The sequence below is a fragment of the Diaporthe citri genome (assembly GCF_014595645.1).
Source record: "Diaporthe citri strain NFHF-8-4 chromosome Unknown scaffold_8, whole genome shotgun sequence".
NCBI lineage: Eukaryota > Fungi > Ascomycota > Sordariomycetes > Diaporthales > Diaporthaceae > Diaporthe > Diaporthe citri.
The window spans coordinates 791,074-815,823 of NW_025064853.1; the positions used below are offsets into that span (position 1 = coordinate 791,074).

General features: G+C 54.6%; 8 protein-coding genes across 8 annotated transcripts; 3 read left to right on the plus strand and 5 right to left on the minus strand.

Moving 5' to 3' along the window:
• Positions 1-4,241: 4,241 nt before the first annotated feature.
• Positions 4,242-6,395, minus strand: INS49_014611 (uncharacterized protein; the record flags this gene model as incomplete). Its single annotated transcript, XM_043175301.1, has 3 exons — positions 4,242-4,628; positions 4,762-5,285; positions 5,360-6,395. The coding sequence occupies 3 exons, from the start codon at positions 6,393-6,395 to the stop codon at positions 4,242-4,244; spliced, it is 1,947 nt and encodes a 648-aa protein (XP_043020258.1).
• A 1,222-nt stretch (positions 6,396-7,617) lies between these two features.
• INS49_014612 (uncharacterized protein) lies at positions 7,618-8,224 on the minus strand (the record flags this gene model as incomplete). The annotated part of the gene is made up of 2 exons (XM_043175302.1): positions 7,618-7,699; positions 7,782-8,224. The coding sequence occupies 2 exons, from the start codon at positions 8,222-8,224 to the stop codon at positions 7,618-7,620; spliced, it is 525 nt and encodes a 174-aa protein (XP_043020259.1).
• Positions 8,225-11,225: 3,001 nt separating this feature from the next.
• Positions 11,226-12,596, plus strand: INS49_014613 (uncharacterized protein; the record flags this gene model as incomplete). Its single annotated transcript, XM_043175303.1, has 1 exon — positions 11,226-12,596. The coding sequence occupies one exon, from the start codon at positions 11,226-11,228 to the stop codon at positions 12,594-12,596; it is 1,371 nt and encodes a 456-aa protein (XP_043020260.1).
• A 913-nt stretch (positions 12,597-13,509) lies between these two features.
• Positions 13,510-14,568, plus strand: INS49_014614 (uncharacterized protein; the record flags this gene model as incomplete). Its single annotated transcript, XM_043175304.1, has 1 exon — positions 13,510-14,568. One exon carries the CDS (start codon positions 13,510-13,512, stop codon positions 14,566-14,568), a length of 1,059 nt encoding a protein of 352 aa, XP_043020261.1.
• Positions 14,569-14,769: 201 nt separating this feature from the next.
• Positions 14,770-16,080, minus strand: INS49_014615 (uncharacterized protein; the record flags this gene model as incomplete). The annotated part of the gene is made up of 2 exons (XM_043175305.1): positions 14,770-15,530; positions 15,747-16,080. The coding sequence occupies 2 exons, from the start codon at positions 16,078-16,080 to the stop codon at positions 14,770-14,772; spliced, it is 1,095 nt and encodes a 364-aa protein (XP_043020262.1).
• Positions 16,081-16,491: 411 nt separating this feature from the next.
• INS49_014616 (uncharacterized protein) lies at positions 16,492-17,127 on the plus strand (the record flags this gene model as incomplete). Its single annotated transcript, XM_043175306.1, has 1 exon — positions 16,492-17,127. One exon carries the CDS (start codon positions 16,492-16,494, stop codon positions 17,125-17,127), a length of 636 nt encoding a protein of 211 aa, XP_043020263.1.
• A 934-nt stretch (positions 17,128-18,061) lies between these two features.
• On the minus strand, positions 18,062-20,532 carry INS49_014617 (uncharacterized protein; the record flags this gene model as incomplete). Its single annotated transcript, XM_043175307.1, has 3 exons — positions 18,062-18,652; positions 18,729-20,364; positions 20,522-20,532. 3 exons carry the CDS (start codon positions 20,530-20,532, stop codon positions 18,062-18,064), a joined length of 2,238 nt encoding a protein of 745 aa, XP_043020264.1.
• A 2,744-nt stretch (positions 20,533-23,276) lies between these two features.
• INS49_014618 (uncharacterized protein) lies at positions 23,277-24,427 on the minus strand (the record flags this gene model as incomplete). Its single annotated transcript, XM_043175308.1, has 4 exons — positions 23,277-23,513; positions 23,569-23,727; positions 23,784-23,990; positions 24,050-24,427. 4 exons carry the CDS (start codon positions 24,425-24,427, stop codon positions 23,277-23,279), a joined length of 981 nt encoding a protein of 326 aa, XP_043020265.1.
• Between the last annotated feature and the right edge of the window lie 323 nt (positions 24,428-24,750).

A 24,750-nucleotide genomic window follows, 5' to 3' on the forward strand; every position in this document is an offset into this window, starting at 1 on the left:
GCCCAAGATTCCCGACATCTCGTAGCTGCCCTGTGTGCTTGCCATGGTCTACAATACCAGGAGACCAGCTCGATCTATCGCCTCCGCAAATTGCCATGTTGTTATCCTCAAGGGATGCCACACCTCATGCTCCCCCATTTCGCATCCGGATTGACTGCTTCACAGCCATTCCCTAGTCCCTGGCCTATGATGTGGCCGCCATCCTGCCCACAGCTGCCGTCCTGCCAAATGGTACAGTACGCGTCTTTATACTTGTGGCTCTTGGGCATCGTGAAGGTGTCCTGGCCGCAATCATGAGGCCCATCGAAACCACCGTCCTTGAAGAACCTGCAGGTTACGCCAGGACCAAACTTGCCTGGCAGAACCACACAGCCCGAATCGTCGGAGCCTTCGATGGAGTACTGGATCATAGATTAACAGGGATCAGAACACGGATTGCTTTGAGAATGACAACACGTACGTATTGGCCTCCCGACTGTGCGCAGTCTGTTGTATCGTATAGGGTTACAAACCAGCCTGAGGCGGAGGAGGCAAGAGTGAAGAGGATCCCGGCGGCAGTAGAGAAATGCATGATTGAGCTCTGAAAGTTTGTTTTTTGATCAAAGTTGGTGGAAGACGGTCAAAACAATGTGTGCATGGAGACTTCGAGCTTCAGAGACGGCAAGGAGAGAGGATCCACCTCCTTTTATGTTGGCGCCCGGCCTTGATCTTAGCCATGTCGGTGTTTTTGAAAATCCTCTCGAGGTAGTCATCAACAACGTCAGCCAACCTGAGAAGTTTTCCTCGTCGAGTTTCTGGAAATCATCGTCAGCGTGCTTACCCTGTTGGCCAAACACGAACGGCTCGTCAGGGACAATGCGTAAGACAACTGAAAATCTTGCTGAATCTATCTTGATCTCACTCTGTAAGTCAACTCATGACCTCGGGAATGATTCCACGGCCACGCCGGGCTGATCGACAAGTGCGGTACGATTGGGGGCTGAGTACCGGAATGGCAGTGAAGTCGTTTTCGCTTTTCGACTTTCATACGGCTGGTCTTGGTAGGTGTTCCGATGTCAGCTAGAGTAGGCTGAGATATCTCCAGAAAAGCTGGGTCCAACGAGGCTGCAGCTTACAGCCCCCGGCAAGTCTAAAAAAGGAAGGATAATGCGCACTTGGAACATCACATATCACACTCGCTCTGGACCCACTTGAGTAGCTTATGTGAGCATAATGAAGATCCATACCCATTCTTCACATCAGCTACTAAAGGAGAATCGTGTAAACGTCGAATAAAGAGGTGAATTTGGAGGGTGGGCTTGGTCCGGTCTGACCTCCGCTACTGAATAGACCTATGTGGGCGGTCTGGAAACGTTCACAGTGGTGACAGAGTCTAGGTGAATATCTGCCAAAAAAAAAGTTTTGATTAATACTCAGGAGGTCTTGTACCGCAAGTGTATTGTTCATTTTCTTTTGTCTCGGTATTCTTCAGCTTGTAGCATGCAGCAAGCCACCAGCTCAATGAAGCAACCTGGCGAGCCCTCTGCGTTCTGTAAGAATCGTCGTCCTCGAGCTCCTGCGATATTTCAAGAAAGCGCAATTGGATCTAGAGCCTTTTCTCTCTGTCGTCCTGTAGAAACCCAGCCATGCGAGCTACAACAGTTCAAAGTCATCTCCAAGAAAACGCACACCTGCCATAGGGAAAAGATAGCAGTAATGGCTAACAGTGATCATTTGGTAAGTTTTGTTGACTTGACAAGCGCCAAAAATATCTCGGGAGAATTATGAATTGCAGGTCTCAAAACTAAAGCATCATCTAACGGGCAAGCATTGCTCTTATAACCTCAAAGCTGACGGAAACCATCCACATCACGGCAAGGTTTCCTCGTGTTGAAATTATTGTATCATTGTATGCACATTTCTTCGGCCTTGATTCACTGGAGAAGTGAATATCTTTAATACCATGTTGGTGGTGGACCATAGAAAAGATATACCAAGTGTCATCTTGTTTTCCTTTTATGTTCATAAGTAGGGGCTATATCTTCATGTGCACATGTGCCAAGAGTCATGTCCTGCATTTCGACATACTGGGACCTGAAAGACATTTGTGTTACTATAAATTCATATGTGAATGATGTATAGACGTATTTTCAATTTTTGTTCCCGCGATAAATCATCACAATGTTGAAGCCTGTGTAGGCAAAGCTGGCTCAGGCATCTCAGGGAGGCCAGTCTTGACCTGACTTCTGAGATTTGCCTTGGACCCTGGAATCCATCACTTCGATGTATTCTTAGATTCAAAACCCCACCTGTGAATGCGAACCCGTTGGTTTGCCGAAACCTAGACAGCATGGAGGTGTGGCTCAGGTATGACCTGTGGTTGACCGGAACAGCCGCTCGAGTTGGTCGCCGCGGCCGTTGTGTGTGCTGAGACTTCAGCAGTCTGACCACGCGTGTCGAGGCCAATTCTCATGTACTATCTATTAGAGGAAGGTTTCTAAAGAGGCGATGGCCAAGAGACCCGGCTTTTGCGACTCTCTCCTTCGCCGCCAGGTTCAAGGAACTTCCAAGGTTTGACGTCGTCGATGGTCCTTTAGATGCCCGGTGCGTTTGTTTCGTCCGTCTCATAATTACCATCTGGTAGAATCATTTGAACTAAAATAATCCTAAATTAGCATATATGTGTATTTACTAGCGATATTCATTCCCAGGGTTGACCTAGTAAGTTTGCGGCACAGGTCTCGCGCGCGGCCATAACAAGTAAAGACGTTGAATCCGCCAGAGGTGTCCAGCACGTGCTCAGCGAACTGGGCCGCCTTCCTGTAGGATGAGCTTAATTTTGCTTGAGGTCATCGAGGCCTGCGAGAAATTTAAAGTTTAGGTCCGTAAAAGGTGGCCTTTTTCACCTGCTTCACCATACGGTTGTTGGTTGCGGGAGTCTCAGAGGCGTCCCATCTGGCTATTTCAGGATGCATTCAAACACAACTTCAGTAGGAAACCACGGGCTAGCCACCAACGAGGTCATTTGTGTGGCCTTCATGATAAAATGACTGAGAAATCTGGAAGGTATAAAATGTTGTGGAAGTCTGGATCTTGTGAGTTGGAGGAACCAGATCAGTCAATTCAGTATCTTCATCGAGCCAGAAACCCCATCAATTATTCCGAGCACCCATTCATACCTTTTTATTCACGTTTTGAAGTTGCTAAGATGTGCAAAAATGTACACTATAAATTCTGCCTCCGCGTCTCTCAGTCTTACAGATCACCGCCCAAGGACTACCATCACAGGTGTGAAATCCACCACTCCCTTAAGAGTCAGGCCAGACAGCCAGGCAGTGAAGGCAGAGAAGCACGCCGTCAGCTTGATCGTCACGATGAAAGTGAGTCTTCACAAGATCACAAAATATTGACCTGCGTCATCTAAGAGTAACACTGACCTTGCCTCTCAGGGGCTGAAAATGTGACCCACGTTTATCATTACGGGCAGCAGGTCCTCAAGGACTATGACGATGTACGCAGGACTTACGTCGAAACTTGCATTGTGGACCCAAGGAACCCGATCGTCCAACAACGGGGGTCCAGGAAGGACCAAAGGGGTGATCTGTCAGTGAAACAACCCCCACCCAACAGCAGCACTAATCCACCCCGAGTCGAATCCATGTGCAACGACATCCGTTTAAAGCATAGCAGACTCTTGCTTTCCTGCTGAGCTTTAACTTATGATCACTGGCGTTCACGTTCTAGGAACCAGATCGCTAACAAAAGCTCGTCATCACAGCTGGTATCTTCGTTGCGATGGCACTTATAGGAACGGATACAATGAGACTATCAGATCCACACCTAGAGTGAGGATAGATAGCCACGGAAAGGTCAAGTTTGATTAGGGTTCCCATAGAGTGTACTCCACTGATGAGTGCAGGTCACCATCTGAGGGACGGAGGCGAGGGCTCTGTGCTGGACACAGAGATCCCCGGGGTTTCGCATAGTAAGAAAAATGAGCAGGCTCACAACAACACCTTGCAAGCCATGATCCCTGAGCACGTGAATAGTGTGTGATAAGACGTGGAGCACGTGTATGTAATTGGCTTTCGAAACTTGTAGACCGTTAGATGGGAGTAAAATATGCGTTGTAGGGCATCCAACACATTCCGCAGTGCTAGAAGCCATGTTCGAACAGAGCATTGCGAGAACTTGAATTTAAATCTGATTCTAGCCTGACTAAAGCATTCCGTCTATTTTCAATTACCCCCCCCCCCGACTATTCAGTCTTCCTGGCCTTGGCCTGTGAAAGGGGGCAGGCGCTTCGCTACATCATTCCATGTTTGTGTGCCGTCAACCATATCCTTTACGGCCATAATCACATCATCCTCTGAACCGCGGACTTGTGATGTGCTGTCACGGTCCCTCAGGGTGAGCGACCCGTTCGCCACAGTGTCAAAATCAACAGTGATACCGAGGGGGGTGCCGAGCTCATCATTGCGAGCGTAACGTTTTCCAATCGAGGCACCAGAAGAGTCGACATTGTTAGAGATACCAAGCTTCCTCAGCCGGGCTGACAGCTTTTTTATGATGGTGCTGAATTGTGGCTGCGCCGAAATAGGAACTATGAGCACCTTTGTAGGCGCCACGGCGAGAGGCAGCGACAGAACCTAGTAGACTTAATTAGACCTGACTCTGAAACTCGAAAGACACGCATAGTCGTACCAAAGAAAATAAAGCAGAGTGAGGGGGGAGATCCCGTTAGAAGGGGGCGATAGAGAGGGAAAAGAAGACCAAACTCACTGCTCTTGCAGTATCCTGTGGTCGATTCCAGTACACATGTTCCAGAAGACTGTACAAGATACGGCCAATACCGAATGACGGTTCGATCACATTCGGCGTATACTCTCGTGTCGTTTGCACACGCGTCTCTTTCTTGATGGTTAGAAGGTCCTGTGAAAGCGCCACTGATGTCGCCCCATCAGCCAACGGTGTTGATGTGTCAACCGTCACTACACCCTTATTATCGAGTTCTTCAGCCAGCATCTCTAGTTTGGACTGATCAAGTGCGGCAACGCTCTCTTGGACGATTTTGGCATCCTTCTTGAACCTTGGGCCAACAAGCTTCTTGTCCAGCGTTGCTTCCCATATATCTTTCTTGATAGAGCCACCGTGGAGGCTTTCTTTGACTTTCAAGTCGGTGCCCGTAAACTTCGAGTGGACGGTAAGGTCATACGCGCTTCTGTCCGCGCAGCCCACGCATTCGATCCAGCCGTAACTGGTCAGAAGCTCTGCGTCCCAGCAGTCACAAGCATAATGAGCCATTTCTTCAAATCTCGTCAGTCAAGTCGTCCATCTTGTCATGTGCTAGAATGAGGGATATGAGGAGGGGTCTGGGTACCGTTTGCTAAGTGCTGTCTGAACCGGATCTTCGACCGGTCGACTCCTATCTTGAGAAGGAAGAGCATGATTCGAGCCAGAAAATAGCCCAGAGTTTGATTATCGATCATTTTTGCTTCCACAGCCTCCTGCACGGTCAAGATCTTTGGCGCTGTTTTGCCAGCAAGCTGAGTGGCTCTATCGAGCAACGGTAACTCGATACCTGTGACTTCAGAGAATCGTCTGTGATCTTTCTTGTCTGGGTCGGTATAGTGCTCTATTTCAGCCATGAGGAACTCCCTCACCCGGAGCAGACCAGACCTGGGAGAAATTTCGTTCCTATAGGATTTACCAACGCTTGCGGAGGCGAAAGGTATCAAGCCCTGATTATAGTCCAGAAGCTTCTTGAAGTTTAGAAACTGGCCCTGCGCGGTTTCAGGACGTAGGTATACAGGAGCTGCTGAGCTTGGTCCAACGGTGGATTTGAACATAAGATTGAAGGGAACTGGAGGGAGGACTTCTCCATTTCCAAGAGGGTTGCGGATATCGAGCCGTTTTATGAGTTCACCCAACTGGTCGCCGTCGTAGTTGTCGATCTTGGCGAGAACATTGTTGTACTCGGACACGGTGGCTTCACTCAACTTTTGGGAGTCCCGATCCGGGCCCTTGACTCCGGTGGCTAGCCGCGTCTCGAGCACATTCTCAACAAGATGATCGGCTCTCAGATACTCGCCCCTTACAGGATCTTTACACATCCAATCAGCGAATTTGTCGACGTGGCCGCTAGTCTTTAGGACCGGTTCCGGGGTGACGACGCTGCAGTCGATCTCGAGCATGTTCTCTTCCAGTACAAAATGCTTCCTCCAGGCATCCACGAGGTTAGCCTGGAGAGCGCAGCCCGGTGGGCCATAGTCGTAGAGACCTTTGTTGTCGCCGGTCCAGTTGCGGGCGACACGATATATCTCGAAGGACTCGGTGAAGAAGAAGCGCCGCTTCAAGACCGATTCAAACAGAGGGCGGTCGAATACCTGACCCTTGAGTGTTGTCATAGGCGGCATGGTCAGCGGTGGCTTTAGAACTGGAGTGGCAGTATATATTGTAGAGGTTTAGTTTTGATTGAAAATCGAACCAATTGGTGCTGAGTTCCAAGGTTCACAAAAGAAGGAGCAAAGGATGAAATCTGGGAGACGTTGAGTCACACCCGATTGGGAGTCACCCCCAAAATTAGAGTTCCGGACGGCCTGAAACCAGACCAAGCAGTTGGGCGGCACAGCACTGAAGACGAATGAGGAGCCTTGGTCTATCGACAGCGTTGTAGCATTAGCCACTAGCGACGAAAATGTGACCTGGCCCCAGGCCCGCCAGCCATCGCTCTACCACAAACGAATGTGTTGACGATTGAGGGCCATTGCAGGGTAAGACCAAAGTCCCGCCACACTCGATTCTCCTATATCTACATCCTCCTGTGCGGTACAAAGTCGCAAAATTTCGAAATACTTCTACCACTGGACTCCGCATGAGTAGGGACTGTTTTATCATATATTGCTTCAAGCTAGTGAGTTCAGCTGGCTTCCGACAGGATAATCTAATCTGGAGAGAATCTTGTCCAGCTACAGTCAACTGGTATACTGCACTTATTGTTGACAGCCCTGAAGCCGCAGATCGCCAAAGCTTCCACAAACCTACACCGTACCGGCACGTTCTATAGTCTAGCTTGCCAAGTGAATACAGCGCAGGGGATTTGTACCTGCTTCATTTCGAACGTTTCGTGGCATCCGTAGACTTCTGAGGCTGAGTCCACTTCTTTTGCCACTCAATCCAAACGCAGCCCTGGGCCATAGCCACTTAAAGAAATGAGAATAACTGGTCCACCTTTCCCTTACCGTATGAGTCGGACGGCTTCGTAGCAAAGGCCTACGGGGCCAGAAAGGCTCTTGGTTGGTAATGTAAGGTTGAGTATCTGGATAGTAATGCATGATCGCTTTTTCCGCTGGGGTATTTTATGATTGTCACTCGGAAGTAGTCCACACGAAGGCGCGTGATATCCCTCAGAACTGCCGTAAAGCAGAGCATTCTCAGATGCAGACGTTGGGGGATCATGTAAGTGGCGCATGTCAATCAAAATGCTCAAATAATCTGGTCGGAGTTATAATTTCATTCCATCAACCTTTTTGACTAGCAAATAGCTATCTCTGATGACGAGTTTACAGGTCAGCCGGTATATGTACGTTGTCGAAGTAGTACGTTACGCTTAGGCTTCAGGTCGACCAAGGCTTCCATTTAACAGCTAAACGCCGAGTTCTTGGTGATGATGTCGACAGCCAGGCCCGAGTCACCGTGGCCGGTAACACCGCCACCAGCACTGCGTGAAGAGGGATGTTAGCTTAAAGTGTCTGTGTCCCTTGTTTCTTGAATCCCCTTGGGGGATCAATGTGCCAGCTTACCAGTCCGGGTTCCCGTCGGGGTTGCAGCAGTTCTTCATTGTAAGGTCTGCGCCCCAACCCTGCTCGAAGTGCGAGACGTGCGTGTTCTCGAAGACGTAGCGGTTGTGGGTACAGATGCGAGCGGTGCCACGGGTCCAAATATGGACGTGGCCGGCCGGGACATAGTCGTTGCCGCCGTCGGACTGGAGGTTGCTGATCAGGGCCCGCATGTCGCTGACGCTGTACGGCATCTTGCTGCCGCAGGAGTCGCGCTTGGCCAGCACGGCACCGTCCTGGGCTGCGGTGGCCATGTCTGCGTCGCCGTAGCGCTCCTTGTACCAGAGGGTGTCGGTCAGGTTCATGATCTCGCTGTGGATGAGCTCTGTTGTCTCGGCAGTGGGCACGGAGGCGCCCTGGGTGATCGTAGCCAGGGCTGTCGCGATGAGAAAGACGACGGACTTCATTTTGACGAGTGATTTGAGTTATAGTGGTCTTAGCAAGTGACTCGCGGAAGAGCGTTATGAGAGATAGTGGAAGCTGTGCTGCTCTGGGTCCAATGCATTCATTGCACTGTGGGTGATCCTGTCGCTTTACACTTGCTCGCGATGAAGGCTCTCACCGAATCTTAGGTAATGATTCCAACATTGTAGCTGATGGTGTCCTTCAGCAGCTGCCTCGAGAAAATGCCAAGTCAAGACGGTGAGTAACACCTACCTCAGCTCAGTCTCCGGTACCAATTCATAGGTAGACTATTTCTCACGCATCAAATATTAGTAGTTGTTCAGCCCTACATGAATTTGACGACCATACTAAGTGGAGGGTATGATATTCCTCATCCGTCGCACATTACATGTTATTTATTACTACATATCTAGGTGCTCTTAGCAGCCACATGGTCTCTACCTATAACATTGTAGCGAAGTGTGCACTGATGAAATCCTCAGACGAGTGAGATATACTTCTAAAGCCTGTTGAGGACTCTGTTGAGATTTCGGAAAGTCCTTTTCGTCTCGGTATTAAGACACGTCCTGGGCAGGACGTTCTGGAGCAAAGCGACCTCAAGTGGAAACTTAGTCCATGCCTCAAATTATCTATTCAATACATAGGGCACCAAATGTTGGGAGCAGTGCTGTGACATTACCGCTTTACATGTGGCTGGAAAAACCAATCTGAACGATTGATCGTCGGTCTTTCCGGCCGTCACACATAATTCACAGCAGAAGTCAAGTCCTGTCAGCTGCTGAACTGCTGCTCCAATTTGGGATGATGAGTAAGTCCAGACTGAGATTCGGTATTGGATTAATCACACAAGTAGTGTCACTACAGAGCGGTCTAGACCGTTTACTGCCCAAAAAAGGCTTTTTTTCCTTTCCAATCATATAAATCTAAGCCTTAAATCGCCAGGAAATCCTAGCTCTCATCTGCCAACATCCGCTGCGTCGTGCCCAAGAAGATGGCGTTTGACTTCCCATGAGATGGTCGACACGAGGTATGTGTGTTTCGGCCAGCCGGTGGACAAATCAGTCATCGACGACGAGGCCGAGCAGCTCGAGTCATGGAGGACATGGGCAGAGAGACCAAGAAATCTGACCCCACGGGCTCGATGCGGGCGATCGTGCAGATCACCACCCAGGGCGGCAGCCCACCACATCGAGTTTCAGCATCGGTGAAACAAAAAGTTGGCCTCGAAATACAATACAGTGTCGTTAGAAGTCCCCTTTTCAAGTTGTTTGCCGCCGTGTAATGAAGCGGCTGCTTTCTTTTCTTGCAAAATGTGGTGAGCGCATGCGCGGTCTGCTTTGAGGATCAATGGGGAGGCCTGCGTAAACTGCTGGAGGGAAGCCACGAAATTGGGTTGCGTTGTGAACATGTAAAAGCATAAAAGGTTTCGAAAGCACTTGTTCGGCATTCCTTGGGTATGGGCAGCCGATTCCCGTTGACATAGGGAAGTGTGTTGAAAAACCAAGCTCAGGCTGCCGAATTGCGCGAAATGCTGTGGTGCAACTGTCTATCAGTCACGGAACGCACCTTGTCCCGGAAAACACGTATGCCCTCACATAAATATCAATACAACAAGAGAGAGCTACAATGTACGATGCTCTCTTGTCTTGGTTGACATCGTTGAACTCTAAATAAGACCTCGTCTGGCTGAGAAAAACAGAGGAGAGGTTGGTTCCAGGTTTCAAGCGGGAAGGGCGTTCATGGCTGCAGGTAGTCTGTGCGCCCTGGCTGTGACGGGCCATGTGGTCGCAGTGAGGCTTTGGCTTGTTGTTGGTGACTGTTTGGCCGACACAAGTGGCGCGCTAAGGTTTGGGGCCCCAGGTGTAGCCAGGCCGTAGCCCAGGCCCCGCCAGCTCCTGACAGGCTGATTCTTGCCAATTATTACATCAACCACAGTTGAGAAAATTCGAACCCGGCCACGAACCGTGGAGGGCAAGAAAGCAAGGAGAAAGGACCCACTTCCTGCCAGACAATTCCCTCCCGCCCCCACCACATAAGGTTTCTTACCACATCATCCGACGACAATCAGCATCAGCTTCATCCACAAAACTTCACCCGCCCAACCCTATACCACCTAGCCTTTGCAGCTTCTTGTCCTCCCGACACTACATTGTGCTGCAATCCAACCTCGCCCCTCAGCTTCTATACACTCTCGGTACCAACCGCGCCGGTGACTCAGTCTTCTCCACCGCTGTCCAGCTGCAGGTATGTTGCGTCCAGGAACGGGAACACAGCCCTCTGCGCCCGATCGCGATCCCCCTTAGGCATCAAGCATTGCCCCTAGGCGATTACAGTCCTCGCGACGTGCCGCCCTCATCTATCTACACGACCGCCTATTCCGCCTGGGCCGTCTACAAATCGCTCATAGATCATCTCTCCGCTCCCGTCCCCCCAGCCAGCCATCGTGTCTTCACCGCGCACTTACATCAGTGAAGCAACTGAAAAGGACCACACGACTGACGAGAAAATACCTCAGCGGCCTCCCATCCCCTCAGACAACCCCCAGTCCGGACTGCCTTTGGTCTTACAAAGGCTCGTCGCTAAGACGGCTTCCTCGGCCGTAGCCTTTGTATCTGATCAAGATTTCGCCCATCGGAAGCCCTTCCACATCCTCTGTGTTGTTCCACCTCCACCTGCTGAAGTCAACTAAAGGCCCCGAGTCTTTACCGCTCCTCGACTTCCCACACCACAGACCGGACCCCGAGTTCACCCCCCAATCTAAGCTGCCGAATAAGAGTCTTCTAGAGACCCTCTCTCTTACGGAGGGAGAGTCGCGGAGGCCTCGCCAATCTATCCAGGGAACAGTTTGCTACCGTTTCCGACCACCTTAACACTCGCCTCGATCCTCGAGACTCATTCAAACAACAAAGGTTCATCCTTTACTCGGACCACCACTCGAGAACACAAAGCGTGTCTGTCAGGCCCAGCAGCGGAAGTCCCTCAAACAAGCCCTGGGATATGGTTATGGCAATTACCCTCGTCGATACAATCTCACCTGTTGATTACATCAATAATCGGATCTTTTCGACCAAGTCCATCAAAGACCATGGCGTTGTATTCAACCATGACGACAATGCCCACTACAGCCATGTCTGTCCCAAGCAGCTGATTGGCGACGCCCTTCGCCAGCGCGTCGAGAACATCGATCACGAGTTCTGCGAGCCTGGCGATGAGGATACCTTCTTCGTTGCTGACCTCGGCGAGGTCTACCGCCAGCATCTGCGGTGGAAGCTCAACCTCCCGCGCGTCAAGCCTTTCTACGCCGTCAAGTGCAACCCGGACACCCAGCTGCTGCGCCTCCTGGCCAGCCTGGGCACAGGCTTCGACTGCGCTTCCAAGACGGAGATTGAGCAGGTGCTCAACCTGGGAGTCAGCCCTGAGCGTGTCATCTACGCCCAGCCGTGCAAGACCAACTCGTACGTCCGCTACGTCGCCAACGCTGGCGTCCGCCAGATGACCTTTGACAACGCCGACGAGCTGCGCAAGATCGCCAAGCTGTTCCCGGAGGCTGAGCTCTTCCTGCGTATCCATACCGACGATTCTTCCAGCCTCTGCCGGTTGAGCCTGAAGTTTGGCGCCTCCATGGACATGACCGATGGCCTGCTGCGCACCGCGCGAGACCTCGGGTTGAACGTTGTCGGCGTGAGCTTCCACGTCGGGTCCGGGGCTTCTGACCCCAGGGCCTTCCTCAAGGCCGTGCAAGACGCGCACGCCGTCTTCCAGCAGGGCACCGACTACGGCTTCGAGATGAAGACCTTGGACGTGGGTGGCGGCTTCTGCAGCGACTCCACCTTTGAGGGAATGGCTGGTGTCCTCCGCGCCGCACTCGACGAATACTTCCCGGCACACTCGGGTATCAACCTGATTGCTGAGCCTGGCCGGTTCTACGCCTCGACAGCGTTCACGCTGGCCTGCAACATCATTGCGCGGCGAACCGTCGAGAACCAGCCCGGCGACGACAACAGCTACATGGTGTACGTCAACGATGGCGTCTATGGCAATTTCAGCAGCATCATGTTCGACCACCAGAACCCGGTCGCCCACGTCTTGCAGGCCGGGGGCCAGAACTACTACGACACCAATGCTGGCCGACCTGTGACGGCGGGCGGAATGGAGTACAGCATCTGGGGCCCGACCTGCGACGGCATTGACCGCATCAGCGAAAGCATTCGATTCAACCAGACGTTGGATGTCGGTGACTGGCTGTACTTCGAGGACATGGGCGCTTACACCAAGTGCTCTGCCACTCGCTTCAACGGCTTCTCGGACAACCATGACGTGATCTACGTCTGTAGCGAGCCTGGTGCTTTGGCGGTCCTGGAGAATGGCATTTGAATCGGTTTCGGTGCCCTAGGTGATGGACAAAAAAAAAGGCGCGATCATTGGAAAGGAGTGAGATACTGAAAACAGACAGTGGTCTTTTCGCTGAGTAGTAATTTGGAGAAAACGGTGGTGTTTTGCTTTCTAGAGTTGTTGCGCCGATAGACGATTCCCAGCGAATCATACACAATCTTTGCATACAATACATACAATTACCTTTCGCTCGCCATACTCGCAACGGCAAGACTGCTGATCAAAGTGGCAAATCGAAGTGACTGACCCACGCTGGTTTGGGAGGACTGTGGGCATCCTTATGCCGGGCCTCGAGCAGGCCTGGCAGTTCGTCATGGCCATAAGAACATGTGAAGTCTTTTGGTCCTCTCTGGGCACTACCGCCTGGGCCATGAGCTGCATGCCAGATTGGGCAAAAATCATGTAGGGACTGAAACAGTTGTGTGGCTGCAGAAGCCCATGACAAGTGACTCAAGTCAGATCCCGGGGGGCCCACACTACTACAGTAATAGCCTTCCCCAAACGCGGGACTCGTACAAACGGCAGAGCTAGCTACCCCGGATCTGATGGGCGTGGGGTGCGATCCCGAAGATGCCTCGGCAGGATCTCCGCATTCTTGAAAAAAAGATCCCCGAGGGAGAGGGGGGGAGTTGACAGAAGGGGCGAAAGTAAGCAACCAAATAGGCTACTTGCCCGGCACTCACTTATTAAAGTGATGTAGTCAACCCGTACTTTAACCTGTACCTGAAGCCCCCGAGTACCCATTGCACACCAGTAAACTCCGTTGTTGTGGAGAGTGGGAATACATCTCAAACGAGCCCGACACCAGCAACGCGCGAACTCGAGGGGCAGCCGAGGCTGTTTGAGGGAATTGATTGCCTCCACCTGATTCAGACGACTACCGCCACCACCCACAATGGCGCCAACCGGGCCCATCACCACGCCGATAACCACGCTGCTGGGGATCCAGCACCCCATCATCCTGGCGGGCATGGCGCGCGTGTCGGGCGGGCGCCTCGCGGCGGCCGTGTCCAACGCGGGCGGGCTGGGCGTCATCGGCGGCTTCATGTACACGCCGCAGCAGCTGCGCGACATCGTGGCCGAGATGAAGGCCAACTTCAGCCGGCCCGACCTCCCCTTCGGCGTGGACCTGGCCCTCCCGCAGCTGGGCGGGAACGCCCGCAAGACCAACCACGACTACACGGGCGGCAAGCTGGACGAGCTGATCGACATCACCATCGAGGCGGGCGCGCGGCTTTTTGTTAGTGCCGTCGGGGTCCCGCCCAAGCACATCATCGACAGGCTGCACGGCGCGGGCATCCTGGTCATGAACATGGTGGGCCACCCCAAGCACGCGGCCAAGGCGCTCGACCTCGGCGTGGACATGGTGTGCGCGCAGGGCGGCGAGGGCGGCGGGCACACGGGCGACGTCGCAAACAGCATCCTCGTCCCCGCCGTCGCCGACGTCGCGGCGCGCTACAGGCCCGCGATGCTGGGCGGGGACCGGCCGGCCCTCGTCGTCGCCGCGGGCGGCATCTCGGACGGCAGGGGGCTCGCGAGCAGCCTGATGCAGGGCGCGGCCGCCGTGTGGGTCGGGACGCGGTTCGTGGCGAGCGACGAGGCCGGGTGCAGCAGGGAGCACAAGGAGGCCGTCGTCAGCTGCGGGTTCGAGGACACGGAGCGCACGCTGGTCATGTCGGGGCGGCCCCTGCGCATGCGCACCAATGAGTACATCCGGAAGTGGCACGAGAGGCCGGACCGCATCCGGGAGCTGTGCGACAGCGGCGTCGTCCCGCTCGAGCAGGACATCGAGGAGGGCAAAGAGGTCGACCTGCCGCACCTGATGGGCCAGGTTGCTGGAGCCATTCAGAAGGTACAGCCTGCGGGCGAGATCATGAGGGAGATGGTGGCCGAGGCGGAGAAGATGCTCAGGCAGGGGACCAGCTATGTTGAGGGAGGCAAGAGCAGACTGTGAGGGATGGATGGCCAGTTTGATTGCATTTTCGTACACTCACATCATCATTCATCATCATCGTTGTGTACATGGTTTGCATTTAAGAAGCTGCGATGGTAGGAGCAAATTGCATGAATATTCTTTTGGCAGCGAGTCAAGGGGGCCATTGTGCATCCTGAAGCGAAAAAAGCTGTCAGGCCATCAAAGTAGCAGAACACAACTCTATTTCTTGATGAATCTACCCTGCAGCCAGCATCTATACATCTTTAGACGGCGGGCACGGTTGACGAGCATGCGACGGTCAAAGCCAAGGCCTTCCACCTCGAAAAGCGGCTTCTTCTCCGCGTCCTCCTTATTCTCCTCTTCGGAACTGAACTTCTCGCCGGTCCATATGGAAGCCAGCTCGTCCTTCTCGAAGAAGTATACGCGGGTCCCGTCGCCACGGATGTAGAAGTTCTCCTCGAGGTAGCGGCCCTTCTTGAACCGGACCTGTGCAAGGTCTCCTCTTCCATAGTCACGGAAGCAGACCTCGCCGCCTGGCTTGAGCAGCCGGTGCACGTTCTCGACCGCCTTCTTCCACTGCAACGGGGACAATGCAGAGAAGATGAAGACGAGAAGTGCGACGTCTACCGATCCCTCCTCCAGCCCGGGAGGGAGCTCGTCCGAGGCGACGTCCCACACGTCAGCCTGCATGTGCCCGGTGTCATAGCCCTCGTGGGAGCGCATGACCTCGACGGCCTTCTTGGAGAAGTCACAGGCGTTGACCTTGAGCTGAGGGTTCTTGTTCTGCGCCAGGATTGGGAACGCTGTGTTGCCGGCGCCAGCTCCTATCTCTAGGAGCGTGACGGGGCCGGCACCGTCCTGGGTTACCTTGTCAAGCACGGGGAACTCCTGCTGCAACCACTTGCGGTTCTTAAAGAAGTTGGCGGTGTTGTTCTTGTAGAACAAGTTCCACCACTTGGCAGGGTCTGAGTTGAAGCGTTCTGTTTGCTGGAGTCAGCGGGCCGTAGATACCAAGAGAAATGAGGCAAAAATAGTGCAAGGTAGATGTGGCCAGTCAGATGGGAGCGAAAGACTAATAACGAGTACAATGTAGTCATCATGAAGTCAGATGAACTATGCTATGATATGTAAATCATCACAGAAGGCCGTGGATGCAGAAGACAGACGCGTGGTGTGTGCGTGGCGAGCTGACTTACTCTTGTCAAAGTCAGAGACGGGAGACTGACGCTGCAGCTCGTACTGCTGCTCGGCGAACTCCTTGAACGCGTCGTCAGTCTCCACGTGGTCCCAGGCGTTGAACTCGAAGGGGTCATCGCCCTCCTCGAGGAAGCGAGACCCAAACTGGAAAGGGTCGGTCCGCTTCTGGTTGTACTGGGGGTCGTGGGAACGGTGCGGTGGAAGGGCCTCATTGCCAGTGACTGTGAGGGCCGACACGTCCTCGGCAAGCTTCTCCTGCGCATCAACAGCCCTAACCTGAGGCTCTGATGGAGGAGGAGCCGCCTGTGCTGCGACCTCTGGTGCTGCGGCCATGGCTGCTGGCCGTGAGGATTTCTGCTCACTCCTCGAGTGCTATCGAAGACGGTCTGGCCGGACGTGGGAGCGACACAGCATGGTGTTGCAAGAGCACGAGTCTTGCTGCCGCGGGTGAGGTGGTTGCGAGGGTCAAGTGAAAGTGATGTTGAAATTTTCAGCAGGCTTTTTGATGCCGGCGCGCTATGGAGCCTCCCTGGAAAAAATGTGGCCCAAGCTGAGAGGTGGGGCCTAAAATGGACCTGGCCGAATGCCGAGGTCGGAACCGACGGTAATCTCAAGAAAGTCTTAGTCCAAGTCTTAGTCTTGACATCGTCACCGTTTCCCACCCGAAGCAAGACACGGCCCACCGTCTCAACTTCATTTACCATGGTCGCACAATAACAACACGCCTCGATCTCTCCTTTCGCGATGGCTGCCAAGGGTCCTGGCCCTCTCAAGCTGGCCAGCAGGGCCTTGCTCGCCCGCCACAACCCTCCGATCCTCACCCCACGCCGGACCTTCCTCGACTCCGTCTTCCAAGCCAACAAGCCCCTGACCATCAACGTCTCCCGCACCCTCCCGTACCCACGCGAGAAGCTCTACGACCTCATAGTCGACGTGGACGCATACTCCAGCTTCCTCCCCTACTGCCAGCACAGCCGCGTGACGGCGTGGTCCAAGCAGCCCGGCGCAGACGGCGCCACCGGCGGGGGTCGCGCGTGGCCCACCGAGGGCGAGCTCACCGTCGGCTTCGGCCCCATCACGCAGTCGTACACGAGCAGGATAGTCTGCGTGCCGGGCCGCAGCATCGAGGCCCTGAGCGGGAAGCAGGAGGGCGCCCCCGCCGGCAGCCCGTTCGAGAGCCTGGTCACCAAGTGGACGGTCGGGGACGCCATCGTCAAGCGCATCGGCACCTGGTCCACCGTCGACCTCGACCTCACCATGCGCCTCGCCGACCCGCTTGTGCAGATGATGCTGTCGAAAGTCGTCGACGAGACGGCCACCAAGATGGTCGACGCGTTTGAGCAGAGGGCGAGGGAATTGTTTGGGGACTCAGACGGGTGATTGCAGTGGGGCATGCTGTGCGATACCCGCCTGCGCACAGCAGTTGCTTTCAATACTATTCAACGGACCCGAGGTTGTCCGTGAGCTTGGGCATCGCTGCCTCAACTCGACAAATGCAGCAGCGGGCACTTCCGGAACAGGGCATCCACGCCGAGCCGCTCCGTCGGCCCATGACATAGATTCAACACCACTCAAAGAGCAAGGCGAGACGGTCAAATATGTGTGTATAACTAATCAGACTCTCGCACGTAGACAAAAGACAAATAGATCCAAGCGCTGTATAGACTTATAGAAGGCCGTGGGAGGGCACCCTCCAATCAGGGTCCCAAGCCACCACGCCTTAAACAAAAAAGACCAGCCCCATTCATTCATGTTCAGTTGCGCCTTGCTAGCATAGGGTAAATGGCCCAGACGGCGCCGAGGGGAAACTTTTTTCGTCGCTAGAAGTGTGGTATCCAGAGGTCATGGTTAAGAAGAGAATAAGTAACATCGCGAACAGGCTGCCGTGCCTCTCCTCCTTCCCTGGTGTACGTGCGCACTCCGCTTTCCCTTTCCAGCTCGCTTCACGCCGTGGCGTCTCGTCTCGTCTCGTCTCGTCTCGCGTCCTCGCCTCGTCGTCTCGTCGCGTCGGTATCGTCGTCTCTTCTCGTTGCCGCATCCGTGTCTCGTCCTTCGTTTCTTCATTACCCCATACGTTGATCGAGAATGCCTGCAAGTCGGCCCAAAAGAGTTTGCATAAATGTTAAAATGGCGGGGAAGGGAGAAAAAGAAAAGATATGCTGTAATCAAAAAGGTATCGCTGGGTAAAAGGCTGAGAAAAAGCGCAAATGTCCAACCAAAAAAAGCCAGCCAGGAGGTCTGGCCAGAACCCAGGAATAGTGTTGCTGAAGAAGGAAATCCTCCCCTAATGATGCCTGCCACTCGTTCCGTCAGTTTATATGGAATACCCAACAGGGTCAGTATAGACAAACTTCTTTGAACTCGAGCTCTTCTTAGGTTTGGTACCGGAAAAGAAACCCAACGCCTTCTTCGACTTTTTGCCTTTGTCCTTCTTCGGCCGTGCGTCGACAACCTCCACCATAGGCGGCCGGCCCTCGCCACCCGGCGGCCTGAACGGGCCCATCCCGGGCGGCGGCGGGGGATTCCCTCCAAATGGCATCCCAGTGAAGCCAGGCGGTCTCATAGGCGCGGCACGTCCGGCGCCGTGGTGACCGTGTGCGTGCGCGTGTCCGCCCCCGCCGCGCCCCGCGGCCTGAGCCTGGCGAATCGCTTGCTGCCGCATCATATGAGCCCGGTATTGCTCCGCCGTCATGTGCTGGCCAGGGTGCGGACCTGGCATCGGGGCCTTGTCTGTCCCTGGCCACATGCGCATGTTGATCTGCCAGCCCGGCTGGATCGTCTTGTCCCAGACCACGGGGAGGATGATCTCGCCGTCGGGCCCTATCAGGTCGTAGCGGCCTTCTTGCACATGATGGCCAATAACCTCGACGTGCGTGAAGGCTTGCTTGATGAGATCTTCCATGCTCTAGGAGAAAATGGGGTTAATTAAATACGTCTTCAGGGGGGAGGGGGCGATGGGAGGTCAGGGGTGGTGTACGTACAGTCCACGTTGCGCAAAGATTCCAGGGGAAGTTGAACTTCCTCCCTACGGCGTCCTTAAACTTGATGGGCTCCTTGTCGTCGCCGGCCGCCTTCTTTGCTTCTTCGGCCACCTTGATTTTGGTCTCCTCCTCGATCTTCTTAAGGAGATCTTCTTGAGCTTTCTTGGCGGCCTCCTCCTTGTTCTTGGCCTCTTCCGCGTCGAGGCGCTCCTTCTCGAATTTCAGTCGCGCCTCATTCTCGTATCTGAGCTTGGCCGCTTCTTCCGCTGTCTTCCTCTCTTCCTCCGCCTTCTTGTCGGCCGCGATTTTGTCACGGAGATCCTTCTCCGCCTTGACTCTCATCTCCTCCTCGAACAACTTCTTCCGCTCAGCCTCCTCTGCCGCTTGCTTCTCGGCCAGCTTCTGCGCCTCTTCTTTGGCTTTCGCTTCGGCCTCGTACCTGAGTTTGGCCGCTTCTTCCGCCCTCTTCCGCTCTTCCTCCTGTTGTGCCTTGCGTTCCTCCTCGGCCTTCAGAGCAGCCTCGTATTTTTCCTTAGCATCGCGCTCGGCCTTTGCCATGGCCTCGGCATGCTGGCGCGCGCGCTCAGCTTCCTCTTTCCTCTCCTTCTCGATACGGTCCCTGGCGTCACGTTCGGCCTTGGCCATCATCTCTGCGTGCTGCCTCTGGCGCTCGGCCTCGGCCTTGCGCTCTTCCTCGATGCGCTCCCGGGCGGCTCTCTCGGCTGCGATTTTGGCAAGCTCGATCTCCTTCTTGGCCTCTTCCTGCGCCCGCTGCATCTCCTCCATCCGGATCTTGAAGGCGCGCTCGGCGTCCTCCCTAATTTTCTTCTCCATGTCAGCCTGTTTTTTCGACTCCTCCTGTTGCTTGCGTTCCGCCTGCAGGAGCTCTAATTGCTGCTTCATTTGCACCATTTGAGGGTTTGGTTTCTCCTCTGCCGGCGCTGGAGTCTTGGGCGGGCCCGGCGCTTCGGTAGGGGGAGGCGGCGGCGATGAGTACATGTATTGCGCAACGTGGTGTGGCGGCATGCCGTAGCTCGGGGCAGCAACGGGGCCAGCACCGCCAAAGAATCCGGGTTGCTGATAAGGCATCATGTCGTACGGCCGCTGCTCCGGGAAGTAGCCGGCAGCTCCCCCAGGCGCCATCGGACTGAAGGGATTCGAGGCAAATGGCACCATCTGCCCTCCGTAGCCATGATGCGCGGGTCCGTATCCGCTAGCGATGCTCTGAGGCCCTGGGAAACCACCCCTCGCTCCATAATATCCCGGGTGAGGAGGCGCAAAGGGGCCGCCTCGCGAGCTGTACATCGATTCTTCATATGTATCGTTGCTCATGGTTTGCATGTGATCCGGTGGCGGTGGTGGTTGCGGCGGCGCCGCTCTGAAGAACCTTTGCTGTCGGGGAATGCTGTGCTGGCGCGGAGGGTTGCGCGCAGCACCCCGACTGTGAGGTCGCTGGGGTTGAGGGTGGTAGTCTGCCGCCGCGGAAGCCGAGTCGCTAGGGTCTATGTCGTCGTCCTGCGACCACTCCGCCTCGTCCGCCTGAGAGTCGCTCTGCTCGGTGCTGTATTGCTCGTCCTCTCCGTCTGTAATGGAGGATGACGTTGGGTGATCTACAGTAATTGTCGTCCTTCTTTCTCTGTAATTATGAGAGAGCGGCAACAGAGTCAGCTCACGGGAAACCCCAGAGGGCGGAGGGGCCGAGAAGGCAGAGCCTTGCGAAGGAGTCCGAGTTCTTGGTTCGAGACAGCCGCCGGCGCGCGGAGTCGCAAAGAGATCAGAAGAGGATGGCTCACCGGGACGACATTTGGAAAATGGTGTTGGAGTGAAACCCTTTGCACCGGACAATCTGCAAAGAGATGGCCGGAGCAAAGGTGCTCTCCCTTGGACTGCGGCTGCAAGCTAGTGCCCTGGTCTGGTGCAGCTGGAATGACACCCAGCCGATATCGTGGCGACAGGATTCGCGAGGGGGGGGGTGGGGGGCGGCGACAGCGTCTGCTGTGTACAAGAAATAACCCCGCAGGACGCGATGCGGTAGACCAGGGTGCTGTGTAATGATAATAGACCGGTGTGTAGGCGCACTGCCTGACAGCGTAAGCTGTGGTTCGGGGCCGTCACGAGATGATGGCGCTGGAGCTGTACGCAGGGGCAAGTGAGAGGCAGAAAGGCTGTGTATATTGGGGTGGTGGTGTGTGGGAGAATGCGTGTGCGTGTGCGTGTGCGAGTGTTTTTGGGGCGAGTGACGGAGGCGTGATGAGTGGGTGGGTATTGCCCAGGTTTGTCGTGTAAGTCCGCTCAGGTGCGACAGAAAGATCTCCCTGCACAGCGTTTTTTTCGTGCAAAACGGCCAGGTTCTGGCCGGGCTGACCTGGTCAGGACGAGCGTCAAAACAACGTTGGGCTCGAACAAGAAACGGGCGGAGTGGGTTGCGTTCAGCTGGGGTTGCGGTGAGGAACTCCCGAAGTACCAACTAGGCCTTGGCCGGGACTTGTCTTGGGCACGTACAAGTTTATTCACAAGCTGATTTTAGGCGGGAATGCTGTCCCCTGGCTCTTGGTCTCAAACGAGGAAAAGAACACCCTGCTGCGGCCCGAGGCAGTGTGTTGGCTCGAGCACTAGGAACTGGAGCAACTGCTGTGTTCCTACGCCCCAGGGTATTTGCTCCAATCCCACAGCGGACGCAGGGAGCCAAGGGAGGGGCGCCTAAGCTGGCCCAAGGGGAGATTCTGGAGGTCTTTGTGTGATGTCCCTGCCCTCTAGACAGGGTACAACTTATCAGAGATCTTGCACCCCTTCACTTCTTCTGCGTCATACGATCCGGCACCGACGATAATGGTCAAGGCCCAACGACGGTAGACTTCGAGTCAGGTGGCCGGTCTGTCAAGCTGCTGGCGTCCATGTGGTTGCCCAACGGTCAGGCTAGAACTTCTTAGAAGAGGCTCGAGAAACGTCGACCCCTCGTCTTCGGATGGGTCCGCTCAGATCGGCGAGGCATTAAAGCCGCCCCACCCTTTGCGCTTCCTTCCTAGCCTCCCGAAATGATTGATGGGATGAGGCAGCAGTATCGCCATGAGAAACATGTCAACTCGGGGCGGATACCCGCAGAGGGAAAGCCTCCAAACATCGGTAGGGACATGTTGCCCCAAGGGAATGGGAGAAGGGCGCGCCATCAGACTGGCAATACAGATGAGTCGGCTGACCTCTTCTCCAATAACAACGGACTCGAGCTCCCGTGTAAGCCGAGCTTTCGGTAGGAGGCGCCATGCTCTCTGCCAGTCTGCCGCACGAGAACCGTTACAACGGTGTGAAATGGACACCGGGCGTACCCATCGCGCTAGCCAGATCCCGAGGCCTAGACTACCAGGTCGCATTTTGCGCACAGCCCCGAGCTCTGGGCTAGACATCTGTTCGTTTACCTGTCTGTTCTTCTTCGGTCTTGCTAAGCAACCAGCGTTTGAGCAGGTCCTGAAGCTGTTGTGGATGCCCTGGTCTAGCCCCTCGCAGCCTGTGTAGAGGCAGTGCCACCGCAGTTGCCGGGGCAAATCCTTCCTGCATGTTGACGCAGCTTAGGACAATGATATGCTCGGGCGCGGCCAGAAGCGGAAGCCCTGCAGGTGCATGCGCATCATGTCAGTATTTGACAGGGCACGAGGACACAGCAGCATCGCGAATTGGGCCAGAACTTGTACCAAGTTATGCCGCCAAAATAAGTCGAACATCTTGTCCGTGTTTGTTTCACGCTTCTTAGTGCGAGATGGTTGTCCGAAGGCCCGATTCCTCCGCGCAGCCAAAAGGCGGTGGGATGATGACAATGCAAGCTTGCAGCCACACTTATGCAAATAAATCTCTTAGTCTCGTCTGCGATCCTCCATTGCCACTCGCAGTTGCGTCAAAGTCTCCAGGATGCCAAATAGCCTGGGAAGCACGTATGCATTAGATTTGAATGTGGATTGTCTAATTAGACCGCGCGCAAGGCACAGCCGAACATATCACACGCTGCCGGGGAGCCGCATTGCGATACCTCACAGTAGTCCAACCTCATGGTTGCATTGCCGCTTGACGGGACGCTGACGGCAACGGACGAGATGCAAGGGATCAGGTCAATCGAGGGCGGGCGAACGGCTTTGGCTCAAGCTTGTTCCCTGTGTCTTGAAGAAGATCCGGAGCTCCAGCCGAGCTGCCTCGCTTGCAACCCATCTTGATCAAATAACCGCATCTTGACTGGGCGTACTTTCAGATGAGCTTGTGCCACGAGCATCAAAGGTTTTGGTACCGCCTCCTTGCGTTCCTTCGGACTGCTTATGCCGGTTTCGACTGGCGCCACGTGCCATGGCATTGCCCAGCTCGCAAAGCTGAGTATCCACCGGTCATGCAAGTTGATGTTGCCATGCACCAATAGTGGCCCAAGTGCCCTTTGACTGGTCCTAATCTGCTCGGACAGCACTGACATGCTCGTGCTCCGTGTGACTCACAAACGGTGAGATCCAGACACAGAGACATCGGTGCCTCATAGAAATTACCCCGTGTAAGCTGTGCTGGCAAGAGCTGCATTCATCTGACGATGCCTGAAGATTCTTTGGAGAGAAGCTCGCGGGCCGCCTCGACCTCAGCTTCTTCAAATCCGGTCCAGCCTCTCTCCTTTGCCGTACTGCGGCGCACAATTTCAGATAATTTAGCAGTACTCTTTTCATTGAGTTTCTCAATGGTGGCAGTAGGCGGAATTGCGAAATCCTCTGGGTCTGGTTGTTTGCCAGGCTTTGCTGCCGAGTCCAGCAACTTCGAAGTGACCTGGAATTCGTCAATACAGACCGTGCAAGAGGTTCTGTCAATTCAAGCTTCTTACCAGCTTCAGCCCATAGTATCCGCGGAGGTAGTCGTCACAAAGTTCAATGCTTCGGCAGAACCGCTTTAATGACTCTGCGAGACACTTGCGCGAAGTAGCTTCGTCGGCACCCGAAGATGTCGATGCCATGTACTCGACCTCGCCAAGACGAGCATGGATCTGCCGCAAATCATCAGCGTTTGTTCGTGATCAGACACGGGCGTGCGTGCACCAACATTCCAGGCATTGGGAGCCAGCACTAGGACTTCCTCAAGGGCGTAGATAGCCTGCGCATACATCCCCTGGGAGCAATATATGTCCGCCAGCTCTGCCCAGGATTCGGCGTCGACGGGGCAGAAGTCCAGCAGGGCGGAAAGGCCAGATACAGCATCAGCGGGCCGGCCAAGCGTGCGGAGCAATGCGATGCGTCGTTTCGTGATGGGCTGCAGGCATAAAGTCAGTCTTGCACGGTTCACGAACAGCAAAACTCGGGACCACTGACAATATTGGTCTCGTTCTTGGCCAAGATGTCGTCATATTCTTTCAACACCTTCTCTAGCGCGGCGTTGTCGGGAGCATCTGCTTCTTTCAAGAGCCCCCTGAAGGCCATTATGCGCTCATTGTCGTCGCCGAATCTCAGAATTAGTCTCTCGAAGCACTCGTGGGCCGCCTTCTCGTCACCTGTGCGCAGGCATGAGAGCAGCAGGTTCTCGACGGTGATCCATAGCTCGGTGTTCTCTGGTGCCGAGAACAAGGACGCCAACGGCGAGGACGAGATCGTGCGCGGCGAGTTCTGGAGGATTGCAGGAGCGCGTTGCGATAGCTCGAGAGCTTGCGCTGGCGACAAGTGGCTGGGAGGATGGAGGAGCGAAGGGGCCATTATGAATTATCTAGCAATGCAATTGATCGGTCAAGCTGCCAAATGACGGGCACGGTTGCTGTGCGGTTTGAGAAGGCAATACTTTGACGGAATCTCTGTCCAGATGTGGTCGGCTGATGGATGGACAGAGAGGATGAAGCTGTGGGGACCGAAGCTGTCACTGTACGCACGCGCTTGTGCTGATCGGAGGCAGGGACAGGAGAGCTTCCCTGTGCATGTAATCCTGTAATGTTTGCCGCGGCACAGTGTGGCTAGGGGAGGTAAGCGAAGCTACCAAGGTACCTGGGTACCTGGTTACCCTGCCGATAGCGCCGTCTACCGCC